General features: G+C 47.4%; 1 protein-coding gene across 1 annotated transcript; it reads right to left on the bottom strand.

Moving 5' to 3' along the window:
• Nucleotides 1-14,542: 14,542 nt before the first annotated feature.
• Nucleotides 14,543-15,400, bottom strand: LOC138297103 (uncharacterized protein F54H12.2-like). The gene has a single exon (XM_069236603.1). The coding sequence runs from the start codon at nt 15,398-15,400 to the stop codon at nt 14,543-14,545; it is 858 nt and encodes a 285-aa protein (XP_069092704.1).
• Between the last annotated feature and the right edge of the window lie 266 nt (nt 15,401-15,666).

Here is a 15,666-nt window from a genome sequence, read left to right as displayed (position 1 = left end):
ACTGTCCCGAGGTCCCAGATGGACCGGGCTGGTCATCTAGATCCAGTTGGACAGAGCTGCTGTCATCACTGTGGGCCTCTTCTGTGGGGGGAGTGGACATATCTGGAACCTCCTGTCCGGTGACGTTGGGAAGGGGTCCTTCAGGGGTGTAAATGCATAGTTTTAGTATCTGTGTGTGCCATGGTGTGCAATGGGTGGGTGGGTGACCCTGTACCCCAGTGCTTCCATTCCTGTGTAGGACTTTGTGTGATAATTGTTTAGGAGTCTGTGTGGGTATGTGTAGTGGACATGCATTGGTGATGGGTATCAATGCTTTGTTTTTGCATGCAGGGCTTGGTGTTGGGATGTGTGGTTTGTGATAGTGGGACATATGTGAGGAGTTGGAATGATGGGGGCGAGGGCGAGGATGGGGGTATGTGATAGCATGCAGGTAGGGTGGGGGATGAAGTAGTTAAAGATTTAACTTACCCGGGTCCATTCCTCCAGCTACTCCTGCGAGGCCCTCAGGATGCAGTATAGCCAAGACCAGCTCCTCCCATGTTGTTAGCTGTGGGGGAGGAGGTGGGAGACCGCCGCCAGTCCTCTGAACCGCAATGTGGTGTCTTGAGACCACGGAACGCACCTTCCCTGTAGGTCGTTCCACCTCTCCTGATGTCATCCTGTGTTCTTGGGTGCTGTCCCACTGCGTTGACCATGTCCACGATTCTGCACCATAGCTCCATCTTCCTAGCTATGGTGGTGTGCTGCACCTGTGATCCGAATAGCTGTGGCTCTACCCGGATGATTTCCTCCACCATGACCCTGAGCTCCTCCTCAGAAAACCTGGGGTGTCTGTGCGGTGCCATGGGGTGGTGTAGGTGATGTGTGAGGTGGTGTGTTTTGTGATGTGTGGGGTGATGTTTAGGGGTGTGTAGTGTTTTGTGCGTGGATGTGTATGTGTGATGGTGTTTTGTGCCTCTGTATGCTGGTGTTGTCTTTGCTTTGCTGTCTCTCTGGCCTTCTTCGGATTTTTGGGTAGTAAGGGTTTGTGGGTAATGTGGGTGTATGTTTTATATTGTATTGGGTGTGTGGGAGTGGTGTGTGTATGTGTATCAGGTGTGTGTATTTCAAATTGTCCAATGTGGTTGTGTTTTGTAAGTGTGTGTATTTTGAGCGCTGCGGTGTGTACCGCCAATGGTTTACCGCGGTTGAAAGACCGCAGCGTGATTCGTGGGTTGTGATAGTGTGGGCATATTCCTGTTGGCGTTACGGTGGAGGTTTGGTTATCGGCAGTTTATCACTGACCTTTGGTGTGGCGGACTTGTGTGGGTGTCTAGATTTTGGCGGTTTCTGAGCAGTGGGTCGTAATAGCTGTAGCGGAATTCCGTGGCCGTGGCGGTGTGTTGGTGATCTTCTGCACGGAGGTAAGCGGCTTTTACCGCCAATGTTGTAATGAGGGCCATAAGGTGGTGGATATTTTTCTGTTGGCATTACGGTGTGGGTTTTGATACCGCCAGTTTATCACTGACCTTTGGTGTGGCGGAATTGTGTATGTGGCTTAATAGTGACGGATTGGTGTGTGTGTCATAATATGGTGAATGGATATCTGCCACCGCCGCGGTATGTGGGCGGCAGTCAGCATGGCGGTAAGTGGGATTTACCGCCAATGTCATAATGAGAGCCAGTATGTTTTAAAAAGGTTGTTAACAGAGTCTACTTTAGGGTTGGTGGTGATGTGGACAGGGTGGCACAGGTCTCAGGGATCGCTATGTTTAGCAATAACTTATGAAACTAACAATATAAAAACACATACTGTAAATTGTCTTTAGGATACATTTACAATGTTAAGATACAGCCTGTAATTAACATTCATGCATGATTTTCGATTACCTCTAAAGTAGCACAGAGGGTTAATATGCAGGCTGCAAAGAGCAGAACTATGGGGGTCATTACAACCCTGACGGTCTTTGACCGCCACGGCTGTTTTGACGGAAGCACCGCCAACAGGCTGGCGGTGCATCCTGGGGACTGGTGGTTTCCCGCCACTTTAGTCCCGGCGGTTTAAATCCCCCAGGGCAGCGCTGCTTGCAGCGCTGCCCATGGGATTACGAGTCCCCCTCCCGCCAGCCTTTTCATGACGGTTCGAACCGCCATGAAAAGGATGTCGAAGAGGGGAGTCGCGGGGCCCCCGCCACGGCCCCATGCAGCTTTTTACTGTCTGCATAGCAGACAGTGAAAAGCGCAACGGGTGCAACTGCACCCGTCACACAGCTGAAACACCGCCGGCTCCATTTGGAGCCAGCTCCCGTGTTGCGGCTGAGATCCCCTCTGGCCCGACGGTTTCCGCCCGCCGGCCCAGCGGGGATCTCCACATAGGCCCCGCTGGAGTGCGGCTGCATTGGCGGCCGCCCAGCGGTTTCAACTTGTCGGACAGCGGTTGCCGCCCACCAAGGTTGAAATGACGGCCTATGTTAGGCGAGCTCCTAACAGGCCATCTGTAATGGGGGCCGGGGCTCCTGTCCCCACCTTCCTCCTAACAGTACACTGGTAATGGAGGTCAGGGCCCAGGGGACCGCGTGCCCCGACCGTTATTACGCTTGTGTTGTTAGGGGGGCCTGGGGTCTTAACTCAGCCCCACAATGTTGCTGCTGAGGTGTTGTTAGGGGGTCCTGGGGTCTCAACCCAGCCCCCAATGTTGCTGCTGAAGTGTTGTTGGAGAGCCGGGTAGAGACCCCACGGTCCCTAATATTGATGTAGGTAATGGCGGTCAGGGACACCGGCAGAGCATGGCGCATGTCCTCAAATGGTGTTACAGATATAGGTGTTAGGGTCATGTTGGACCTAACACCTATGTCTGTAATGCCGATCGGGGACACGCACCACACTCGGCATGTGTTCCAAGCCGGCATTACACATATAAGTGTTAGGGCAGTGCGGGTCCTAACAACGTTATCTTTTAATGGAGGTCGAGGGGACTCGGGCCGCACGCGATCCGAGTCCCCCGACCTCCATTAAAAGATAACTTTGACAGGACCGAACGGTCCTAACACCATTATCTTTTAATGGAGGTCGGGGGACTCGGATTGCGCGGCCCAGTCCCCCGACGTCCATTACCCCTAACTTTATTTTAGGACAGCGCGGTCCTAACAAAGTTATCTGTCATGGAGGTCGGGGGACCAGGACCGTGCGCGGCCTCAGTCCTCCGACCTCCATTACCCATAACTTTGTTTGGACCGCGCGGTCCTAATAGTGTTCTGGGTAATGGAGGTCAGGGGGCCCGGGCCTCGCGCGGTCCTGGTCCCCTGGCCTCTATTACGCATATGGCTGTCAGGACCAACATTTGTGTAATAGTGGCCAGAGACCAGTGTCACGTGCAGCCCAGACCCCGCCCGCCATTATAGACACGCTTGTGAGAACCACATGGTCCTAACAAGCGTGTCTATAATATTGCGTCCCGGTCGCGCACGACCCTGGTCCCCGGACGTTTCTTTATTTAAAAAAAAATAAAAACAGATGTTGTGTAAAGCACACAGGGCCCAGGGCCCAGGGACGCGTGCGGCCTTTACCCCGACTGCCATTATAGACACACTTGTTAGAACCACATGGTCCTAACAAGCGTGTCTATAATGGCGGCCGAGGTCCAGGTGGCGCACGGTCCTGATCTCCAGCCGTTTCTTTATTTAAAAAAAAAAAAAAACAGCTGGTGTGTGAAACACACAGGGCACCCTAGGCCATATATGAACTGGGGGCCCCACAGCCAGCAACAGGTACCCCTGAAGCCCCTCATGGGGCTTGAACAGCGCTTCAGGCGTTGTTCAACCCCCATGAGGGGCCTTCACAGCACCCCACATGAGGGGGGGGTTTAAAAAATAAATTAAATTAAGAAACAAATAAGAATAAATAAATAAAATAAAAAATAGGGAAAATAATGTTTTTAGAGATGTAGCCATAGTTGTGGGCGGCCCCTATTAATAATGGGGCCCCTTTACATACCTGTGGTACATGGGGTGCATAAACAAAGCCTCCAAACGTACCGGCCCTAGCATTTTACAAGGGGCTTGGGGAGCTCATCAGGAACTCCGTGTGCATGGGAGGAAGAATGGCTGTGCAGCAGCTGGCTCCACCCTTCTTCCTAGCAAGGCAGCCCCACCCAATGCACATGGTTGAGAGTTTGGAAAGTGAAGGTAAAAACCTGGACCGGATTCCAGGATGAGGCATCCAATGTTTTTTGTGTATATATATATATATATATATATATATATTCACCAGAAGAACCCGAATAACCGAGGCTCAAAAAGGTGGCGGTCCGACCATGGCTTCGAGAAACACCATACAAATACACAACAAATTCTTGTAATAACAAGAAAGGTCAGGACACTTCCAGTGTGATTAAAGCTTTTACTCTTCACAGATTGTTCCTGAGGTAAAAGCAATCACCAGGGTCTCAATCACCCGCACCCAGCCACAGCGCTTCACATGCATCAGAGGCCTTGAATTATTATGACCAACATTTAACCTCCCCAGCTCTGATGTCACCAATTACACCGTGCAATGGTCTTCACCATCTTCCTCAATATACCCTGATAGCAGTACAGGAAATAGCAGTTCACAAAATCAGAGTTTTGGAATGCCATCTAGCGATGATCAGGCCTCCCAAGCACTGGGGTGTTCACACTGGGGTCCTGTTCTTTTGACCAGTCCCAACACACCCATTCCAAAAGGGTTTACTGCAGTTAACAGTGATCAGACCTCTGGGTTGGTTATGGGTAATATACAGCACACAGCTAAGGTCACACGTAGCGGAACAAAATGTGAGCCCTGACCCCCAACAGGGTTTTGGAAACGTACCTGAAAGAAATACAACAGGCCAATAGGAAACTAAAATCACGTCTGAAGCTCAAGACCTCAAAACTGGGGAAGTCGGGGGTCGATACTGGGTCCTCCAGGCTATCCCAGAGAACGTTAATCCTGCGGTTAGCAAGGTGTAGACGGGACGTGGTCGAAACTTGTGAATCAGACACGGCAGACATAGACAATATATTGGCGTGAATGGGTAACCGTGTACTCCTAAGAAGTGCCATAGCTGCTTCTTGTAAAAAGGATGTCTGTAGGTCTAAATATAAAAAGAAGACCCAGGATGTACTCAGTAAAGCTCTGCATGTTTTACGAGCGCTCAAAACCAAAAAGCTGAACTGTTTAAAACTCTTAAAAGTAGCACCTTCAGTACCTAAAACACTCCCCATAAGGCCCCAAAATATAAAGTTTAGAGAGAAAATAGGCATTTTCAGGGCCTCAAGGGGTAAAGTTCAGAGCCGGCTCAACCCCAAACACCCTGAAGGATCCCTGCCCGTATTAGATGAAATGACAAGGACCCCTCCTGTAAATACAGCAACTATTGTTCAAATAGGCTGTGGTCGATTGCCTGAAAACAGCTGGGTTTGTAGGAAACAGAGGTGGGCAAATAACGCTAGAAACTGTAAGCTTTTAATAAGAAAATTAAAGAAAGCCAGACTAAGCATTACAATGAGGCATAAAAAGACCACAAAAACGAACCGTAGTCAACTACCACTGAATGATACTCCAGGGAGTCCTCCAGCCCACGGTGGTCCTCAAGCTGAGGATTCAGAACCGGTGTTTTTGGAAAGTGTAAGAAGGCACAGCCGCACTGTAGGGAGGTTTGACGCTACAGAGCACTATGAGGAGTTTAGATTTGTTAACCTAGACCGTCTAAACTCCTCTGATCCGGGTGTTATAGCTATACACCAGGCCGTACAAATAACACTCATGGAACGATTGTTACACGATGTGGGGCCTAACGATTTCTTCCAGCTGCGTTTTCAGGGGCAGGGTCTCAACAGTTCTTTGTTCCCCAGACAGTTGTCTCAAGATGTGTTTGATGCTGTGACGTTTCCAGAAAACCTGTGTAAGGAAATGCCTCCTTGGCATGGCTATCCCCTGACTTTTTGCCTTTGCTGATGCTAAGTTGTGATTTGAAAGTGTGCTGGGACCCTGCTAACCAGGCCCCAGCACCAGTGTTTTTTCCCTAAACTGTACCTTTGTCTCCATAATTGGCACAACCCTGGCACTCAGGTAAGTCCCTTGTAACTGGTACCCCTGGTACCAAGGGCCCTGATGCCAGGGAAGGTCTCTAAGGGCTGCAGCATGTCTTATGCCACCCTAGGGACCCCTCACTCAGCGCATGCACACTGCTTCACAGCTTGTGTGTGCTGGTAGGGAGAAAATGACTAAGTTGACATGGCACTCCCCTCAGAGTGCCATGCCAACCTCACACTGCCTGTGGCATAGGTAAGACACCCCTCTAGCAGGCCTTACAGCCCTAAGGCAGGGTACACTATACCACTGGTGAGGGCATAAGTGCATGAGCACTATGCCCCTACAGTGTCTTAGCAAAACCTTAGACATTGTAAGTGCAGAGTAGCCAGAAGAGTATATGGTTTGGGAGTTTGTTAAACACGAACTCCACAGCACCATAATGGCTACACTGAAAACTGGGAAGTTTGGTATCAAACTTCAAGGCACAATAAATGCACACTGATGCCAGTGTGCAATTTATTGTAAAATACACCCAGAGGGCATCTTAGAGATGCCCCCTGAAAACATACCCGACTTCCAGTGTGGGCTGACTAGTTTTTGCCAGCCTGCCACACACCAGACATGTTGATGGCCACATGGGAAGAGTGCCTTTGTCACTCTGTGGCCAGGAACAAAGCCTGTACTGGGTGGAGGTGCTTCTCATCTCCCCCTGCAGGAACTGTAACACCTGGCGGTGCTCACCCACTTTGTTACAGCGCCACAGGGCATCCCAGCTAGTGGAAATGCCCCCCCCTCTGGCCACTGCCCCCACTTTTGGCGGCAAGGCTGGAGGAGATAATGAGAAAAACAAGGAGGAGTCACCCCCCAGTCAGGACAACCCCTAAGGTGTCCTGAGCTGAGGTGACTCTTACTTTTAGAAATCCTCCATCTTGTAGAAGGAGGATTCCCCCAATAGGATTAGGGATGTGCCCCCCCTTCCCACAGGGAGAAGGCACAAAGAGGGTATAGCCACCCTCAAGGACAGTAGCCATTGGCTACTGCCCTCCCAGACCTAAACACACCCCTATATTCAGTATTTAGGGCCCCCCAGAACCGAGGAAGATAGTTTCCTGCAACCTAAAGAAGAAGAAGGACTGCTGACCTGAAGCCCTGCAGTGAAGACGGAGACGACAACTGATTTGGCCCCAGCCCCACCGGCCTGTCTCCCTACTTCGACGAAAACTGCAACAGCGATGCATCCAACAGGGACCAGCGACCTCTGAAGCCTCAGAGGACTGCCCTCCATTCAAAGGACCAAGAAACTCCAGAGAACAGCGGCCCTGTTCAACAAACTGCAACTTTCTGCAACAAAGAAGCAACTTTAAAAACTCCACGTTTCCCTCCGGAAACGTGAGACTTTCCACTCCCCACCCGACGCCCCCGGCTCGACCTGCGGAAAACTAACACTACAGGGAGGACTCCCCGGTGACTGCGAGCCCGTGAGTAGCCAGAGTTGACCCCCCCTGAGCCCCCACAGCGACGCCTGCAGAGAAAATCCAGAGGCCCCCCCCTGACCAAGACTGCCTGTAACAAGGGACCTGACGCCTGGAACAAACACTGCGCCCGCAGCCCCCAGGACCTGGAGGAACCGAACTCCAGTGCAGGAGCGACCCCCAGGCGACCCTCTACCTAGCCCAGGTGGTGGCTACCCCGAGGAGCCCACCCTGTGCCTGCCTGCATTGTTGAAGAGACCCCCGGGTTTCCCCATTGCTTTCTGAACAAAGCCCGACTCCTGTTTGCACTCTGCACCCGCCAGCCCCTGTGCCACTGAGGGTGTACTTTCTGTGCCTGCTTGTGTCCCCCCTGGTGCCCTAAAAAAGCCCCCTGGTCTGCCCTCCGAGGTTGTGGGTACTTACCTGCTGGCAGACTGGAACCAGGGCACCCCTGCTTCCATTGAAGCCTATGTGTTTTGGGCACCTCTTTGACCTCTGCACCTGACCGGCCCTGAGCTGCTGGTGTGGTAACTTTGGGGTTGCCTTGAACCCCCAACGGTGGGCTACCTTGAACCCAACTTTGAACCCTGTAAGTGTTTTACTTACCTGTGAACTTAACATTTACTTAGCTCCCCTAGGAACTGATGATTTTTGCACTATGTCCACTTTTAAAATAGCTTATTGCCATTTTTGTCATAACTGTACATGCTATTGTGATTATTCAAAGTTCCTAGAATACATGAGTGAAATACCTTTCATTTGAAGTATGACTTGTAAATCTTGAACCTGTGGATCTTAAAAGAAACTAAGAAAATATATTTTTCTATATAAAAACTTATTGGCCTGGAGTAAGTCTTTGAGTGTCTGTTCCTCATTTATTGCCTGTGTGTGTACAACAAATGCTTAACACTACCCTCTGATAAGCCTACTGCTCTACCACACTACCACAAAATAGAGCATTAGAATTATCTCTTTTGCCACAATCTTACCTCTAAGGGGAACCCTTGGACTCTGTGCACACTATTTCTTACTTTGAAATAGTATATACAAAGCCAACTTCCTACAACCTGTCTTAGCTTTTACAGAGCAAGGCTGAATTACTGGCGTATGGGACGTTTAGAATCATTGCCCTCGTTGTTAAGGGTCATGAGGGTGGTGCTTCCAGAACCTTAAATAGCGTCATGTACAGTAAAATCATCGGCAAGGAATATCAATGGTTGCTCGACTTTAACAACGGAGCTACTATTATGTGTCTGGCGGCGAGCATCGCAGGGTTGTTGGTGGACCGGGCTACCCCAGACAACGTCATTATGTCTATGGCGGCAGCCACCCATGAGCCGCTTCAACTACCGCCCAACAGACTAGTTGGTTTTGGGGACCTAGGGCTTTTTGAGAACCATTTTGCTGTTACGGTAAAATCTCTGTACCACAGCGGTTCTTGGAAGTACTTCACTACAGATGAACGTGTGAAAAACAAGACCATTTATGTGCTACATCACGAAAACCAGTTTTACGGTATTCTCAACCTGAAGGGTTTTCTAGGCGCCAAGTACATGTGTGAGCATTACGACCACATATACAAAAACCGGACCAGGCACCAGTGTGAAATGCACTGTAAAATGTGTCAGAGTGTCGGGTGCGTCAACGACGACTCCCAGAAGGTAAACTGCTTGACGCGTAAGATGTTTTGTCAGTCGCAAGACTGCTTAAAAGTACACATCAGCCTCGCACAGTGCGTACGTAAATCAGACTGCTGGGCTTGCAGGCGCTACAAGGCCGACGACCACAATTGTAAAGGTATGCAATGTCCCAGGTGTAAAGCGTATTTTATAGCTGGAATAGCACACAAGTCTTACGTGCTTGAAGGCTTCTCCCAGAAAAAAACTGAAGACTGTATCATATTCGATATAGAGTGTACGCAGGAGACGGGTGTGCACCAGCCTAACTACATTTACGCCCATCATCTAACAGCTGATGAAAACTGGGAGTTTGAAGGCCGGTCGTGCGTGAACGATTTCCTCAACACGTTCATGCAACTGAAATACTAAGAGTATACAATACTGGCTCACAACTCAAAAGCGTACGGTTCATTCTTTATTGTACGGGACCTGACTTGTGAAAAGCTGGCCGTGGAGCTCATAACCCAGGGTTCCAAACTGATGCTGTTGAAGGTTGTGCCTTTTGAAATTAGGTTCATAGACACCTTGAATTTTCTGCCCATGAAGTTGAGCAAGTTGACACCTTGAATATTTTGCCCATGAAGTTGAGCAAGTTGCCAAATTCCTTTGGTTTTGAAGGATGTAAAGGTTATTTCCCTCACTTTTTTAACACATGGGTAATCAGAATTATAGCGGTCCTATGCCTCCACCCGACAGTTACAGCGTTGAGTGCATAATGAAGTCTGAAAAAGAGAGCTTTCTACAGTGGAACGATAAAAACCGTGAAAATCGGTTTCATTTTCAAACAGAGTTGAAAGCTTACTCTCAGGCAGATGTCATGATCTTGCGAAAAGCGTGCAACCTTTTCAGAGATGTTGTGGTGGAGGTGACGAAACACGTTAGGATTATCAAAACCAAATCCTGTAAGAGGAAAGAATTTGTGGAATACCTAGAGCCATTTAAGAACATTACGCTGGCTTCCATGTGCATGTCTATTTATCAGCACATGTTTTTAAAACCTGAAACCATAGCTCTAGTACCACCTGACCTCTATAACGGTAAACAGAAATGTTACTTCACCCCGTCTATTCAGTGGCTCATGTATGTCTCAGAGAAAGAGAACATCTTCATTCAACATGCACTGCAGGGCGGCCAATACCGCTTGGGCCACGACTACCTAGACGGTTATGTGTTAATTAACGGGGTACCAACCGCCTTTGAGTTCAGTGGTTGCTTTTACCACGGGTGTCCGCATTGTTACAAACCCCACGAGTTTAATAGACTGCAGGGCACCACGTTTGAACATCTGCATCATTGTACTCTGGCAGAGTTGCAGTATATTGAAAACGGTGGCTTTGTTTTGGGAACCCCCTGGGAACACGAGTGGTTAGATCAGCTAGCAAAAGATGCAAAACTCAGCGCTTTCATTAAAAGCCGGCAGTTACCAGCACCATTGGAACCCCGCAACGCCTTATTCGGCGGTCATACAAGCACCATACATCTGTACCGGGTCACTGGTGAGGGTGAGAAAATACACTACTACGACTTCACCAGTCTGTATCCGTTTGTTAACAAGGTGAAGTTGGACCCGGTGGGGCATCCTAGGATCCTACATAATCCTAGGATCATATAGGAACTTTAAGTCCCTAGACAAGTACTTTGGTCTTGTTAAGTGTCAAATCCACCCTCCGCGGAAGCTTTACTTCCCGGTGCTTCTGTACAGAGTCGACGGCAAGCTGATGTTCCCCCTATGTCGAACATGCGCTGAAAGTAAACAGACTAGCGAGTGTAGATATAGTGATGAGCAAAGGCTACTGGAGAGGACATGGTGTACCATCAAGGTGCAGAAAGCCCTCAAGAAAGGGTACTGCCTCCATAAAATACTGGAAATTTGGCACTTTCCATAGAACACAATCCGACTTATTTCTGAGTACATCAATTTGTTTCTCAGAGACAAACAGGAGGCAACAGGGTATCCCGACTGGTGCGTCGATGAGCCCTCAAAGCAAGAGTACATTGATGATTACCAAGCTCACTAGGGTTGACGCTGAGACCTGAGTTTATTAAGGTTAACCCCGCCAGATGCCAGTTAGCTAATCTCTGTCTCAATTCCTTGTGGGGAAAATTCGCACAGTGTACCAATTTGTCAAACACATCCAACGTCACAGATCCAGACGATCTTTTTAAGTATCTACATGCCCGTCTTAGGACGTGTCCAGTTGTGAATTTATCGACGATGAGACAGCCGTTCTATGCTGGAAATACACCAAAGAGTGCCCCACAATGTGTAACAATATAAACATCTTCATTGCGTGCTTCACAACCACTCATGCTCGTCTAGAGCTTTACAGGTTGTTGGATAAGCTTCAGGATCATTGTTTGTACCACAACACCGACTCTGATATTTTTGTGAGTGAAGAGGGTGATGAAGATCCTCTGCTGGGTGATTATCTAGGGGATTTGACTAGCGAGCTTGAAAAGGATGAGTACATACTCAAATACACATACTCCGGACCCAAGACCTATAGTTACAAAACCTCTAACAACATGATTTGCATGAAGTCAAAGGTATCACTTTAAACGTCAGCAATACTGTTAAAATAAATGTTGACAGTCTGAAGGGTCTGGTGCACGAGTACTAAGCATCAAGAGATCGCCAAAATAACAAAGCAATAGTCGTAAATCACCCTAGCATAGTCAGGTCCACAAAAAGTGGGAAATTACAACACAACCTTACAAGTAGTGTTTGATAAATGGGTCCTGAAGAGGACTACAAAACACTGCCATACGGTTATTAAAAGAATTTAGAGGGACGAACCTCAACTGCTATGGACACCAGGCTGCAAAACCCATTCTCCTGCGTTTTAGCAGGTCCCTCAAATAGTGGTAAAAGTTATTTTATAAAGAAATTGTTATAAAACGCTCCTGGTGCTTTATCTCAGACCCCTAACAACATCGTATGGCTTTGTTCCTGCTGGCAAGATCTTTACACAGAATTATCCCTAAAGTTCCGACACATCCGATTTATAGAAGTCATCCCTAGTAATCTTAATGACAACAACTTGTTATCTAAACACCTTGTAAACATGGTCGGTGTGGACAATCTCATGCACGAAGGTGGGGACCACCCCGAGATCAAGAGGGCTTTTACTCAATATTCACATCATCGTAATCGGAGCATATGCTACATCGTGCAGAACTTGTTTTACAAGGGTAAGAGCAGTGGTTATATAACTCTCAACGCCTCGTGCCTGGTCTTATTTCAAAACCCCCACGACAAGCTTCAGATATCAATTATAGCTAAACAGATGTACCCAGGAAACACACCATTTTTCATGGAAGAGTTTAACAACGTTACTGCAAAACCCCACAGCTACTTACTGCTAGATTTAAAACCCAGGTACCTAGAAGACTACAAACTACGCATTGGTATTTTCCCACCTGACCTCCCCATCGCTTACATGCCTAAAACAATCCCCAGAGCCTATAAAAAGACCCATTAAAAGGACTTTTATAACATTTTCACTCTAAACCTTGTAACATAAGGTCGCTACCATGTCTGTGTGGCTACGGCAAAATTCGCACCTCCTAAAAATGCTGATCACAGCCAGCCCCCTCAAAAGAAAGGCTATCCTGTACGCTGCTTCAGACGATTTAGTGGCGGCCATTTCAGAAATAGCCCTAAACACTCTAAGAGGTAATGTCCCGATATCGACGAGCAAGTTCCGTGTTCTGAAGAAGAAGCGCCACATTATTAAGAAGCTCAGCAATAAAAGGACATCGCTCCTTTCTAAAAGAAAACTTGTCAAACAGTCTGGAGGTTTTATAGGGGCACTGCTGGGTATAGCTATACCCCTAATTACAGGTCTCCTATCAAGGACCTGATGATGCACACCCGAAAAATTTACCTTGTGCCCTCCCAGAAGTTGGAATAGTTTGGCACTTCTACCACCGACCTCTGGGACATATGCAGAAACAAGACGCAGCATCTCGACGCTGAGCACAAAGCCATTTTGAACTGAACCGATTTAAAAAAACTTTTTACAGTATTACAAACAGCTAACCTCTGAAAAAAACAAATTGACTCTGTATAACCTCGACACTGAACAGCCGCCAGCAGCCCTGGCAGTGCTGCAAGACCCAGGACCCCCAGCCCCGACAGACGCTGTTGTCAAAGACCTTTTAAAAAATATAAGTCCGCGGTATAGAGGGGTGGCGCAAACGATGCTCGGTAAAATGACTGTTACTAAAGATCTGACCACTTGGAACGACTGGGGTGAATTAGTTTACAAGGGACAACTCTAATGTTATCATAACGTTTGAACCGTTGTACATGTTTGTTCAAAGGTTTGCATCTGGAAAGATGTTAGCTTCATTTATTTCTTTACCTGTGTAAATATTTGTGGTGAAAACTGTTTGTAATAAACACTTTTAACTTTTCAACAGTCGTCAGTCATCTTTCTTTTAAATGGTTTTAAAATGAGTGGTGGGTGAATAAAAATGCATAGTCTGAATTTGTGTTTAAAACGTTTTTATTGTGGACAACCACCAGTACAAATAGAGGGGTTACACAGCTTTACACTTTTGATAAATACCATATTCTTTTTTAACAATGCTCAACATAGTCCTTGTGTTTTCGTTCCCATATTTCATAACAATACCATCGTTGTTTACTAGATCAGCGGAATACAGATTTAAAAAAATTCTAGATGTCATACCCTCAGACATTTTACTAATAAAATATATACAATGTTCCCTGCATGTGATGACTAGAGAATCCGGTACACGCAGCTTGTTATACTCAACCGCAGGCAATGCTTTTTTTAACATATTTGAATATAGGTTTTGTATAAATGTTATGCTCGGGGAACTCCGCTAAACTGTCAAACACTATAACCTTGTCTACATCCAGAAACAGGGCTGACCAATGTGTACTACCCTTGTAATGCGGGTCGGTGTTAAAGACGAGGGTGCAGGGTCTTTCTGGGCCTATCTCCCCAAGTAGCCCATCGCTAGGAAATACACCTAAAAAGTATTTCTTAGAGTATTTATGCCTGCTTAAGAAGTCACGTATCCGCAAAGTGTCCATTTTACAATCTATTAATGATAGGCAAACATAATCGTTTGCGGGTGATTGACTTGAATGACGCTGTTGAATACAGAGAATACAATCATGTTCACGTTGGTAGCCAGCGCCTGTGTAAAGCCTATTTCAGCTTTTAGATTTCCGTTTTGGATCAAGTTGTAGTGGTCACCATCTTCCATGTCAGGAGTAAGGTCGAACGCAAACAGCGTGTAGCTGGCCCCATACCCCTCTCTTGAAACAATGACTCCTGAGTCCCGCAGATGTTTCCCTGTTATCGAGACCAGACCGAGATATTACCTGACAAAATTGGATGTTCCAAAACTCGGTGTGAAGGGTTTTGCGGGGAGAACAGCTCCCTCGTGGACCAAAGCAGAGTAGTTGATGTCGTAGTGTTTGAAGTTGAAAGGGTTAGAGGTATAGAGCCTGCTAAAAGCTGTATTGTCCACAAACCCTTTGATTATGAGTTTCAGGAGTTGCCCCAGAAATAAATGTTGCTGCTGCGTTAATCTAGTACCAGCAGGGATGCTGAATATCTTTAGAGCCACTCTTTCAATGGCGTTCTTGACGTTCGATAGTTGTAGAGCTCCAGTGTCGGCCAGTCTGACGCTTGGTGACACTTTCACTTTCTTTACGAACAGGCTTGCGGACAATATAACCAGTTTATACTGTTCTGCATCGCCGCCGATGAGATAGAACACGTCATTGTTGCGGTTGAGTTTGATCTTAAGATCTATACCGTTGTCTAGAAGCTTATCTTGGAAGAAAAGATCTGAATGTTTGCGCTCCAGGAAGTCAAACTGTATACTGCCGGTGGCGAAGCTGGCTCTTTTTTTAAAACCATTGTTGCCTCCGTCCAATGCCATGTACTCAAAATGCGCTTGAGTATCTTTGTAGAAGAGCCCCGCTGAAAGCTGTGTATCCAGAGATTCGCAACTGTAATTTAGAATGCTCTCTATGTAGGCCCTGTATGCGTACATGTTATCACTTTGTGTGATGAGTCGATCGCCTAGGTTAATGCCCACTTGATTAAACATGGTTGCGACGGGGTAGTGAATCGGCGCCACTTTAGCATCAGCCTTGATGTTGGTGCAGTTCGCTCTGGTTATTTTGCAGAAGAGGTGTAGAAGAGTGTTGTTGAGATCCAAATACATATCCGTGGACCCCGACACATAAAACTCTATCGGCGCCAGAGGCGTCAGAGCGGCTAGAGGCGATACTTCCATGAAATAACTGTTCTCGATGCTGGTCTGTGTGGGTTTAAGAGAAAACAAATCTACCTCAGATTTGGTGCATTCACCCGAGGCGCAGTGTACGAAGGCCATGATAGCTGATTTAAAAAATATTCGCACTAGAGCTTGGTCTTTTCTTCTTGGAAGATCTCTTCCGTCTTACGACTCTTCTTTTTTTGTGGGCCTTT

The sequence above is a fragment of the Pleurodeles waltl genome, chromosome 5 (genome assembly GCF_031143425.1).
Source record: "Pleurodeles waltl isolate 20211129_DDA chromosome 5, aPleWal1.hap1.20221129, whole genome shotgun sequence".
In the NCBI taxonomy this organism is placed as follows: domain Eukaryota; kingdom Metazoa; phylum Chordata; class Amphibia; order Caudata; family Salamandridae; genus Pleurodeles; species Pleurodeles waltl.
Note: the sequence above shows the minus strand (reverse complement) of the source record. Positions and strands in the feature narration are given on the sequence as shown.

Coding starts and splice junctions, on each gene's coding strand:
- LOC138297103 (XM_069236603.1), bottom strand. CDS start 15,400: ATGTATTTGGATCTCAACAACACTCTTCTACACCTCTTCTGCAAAATA.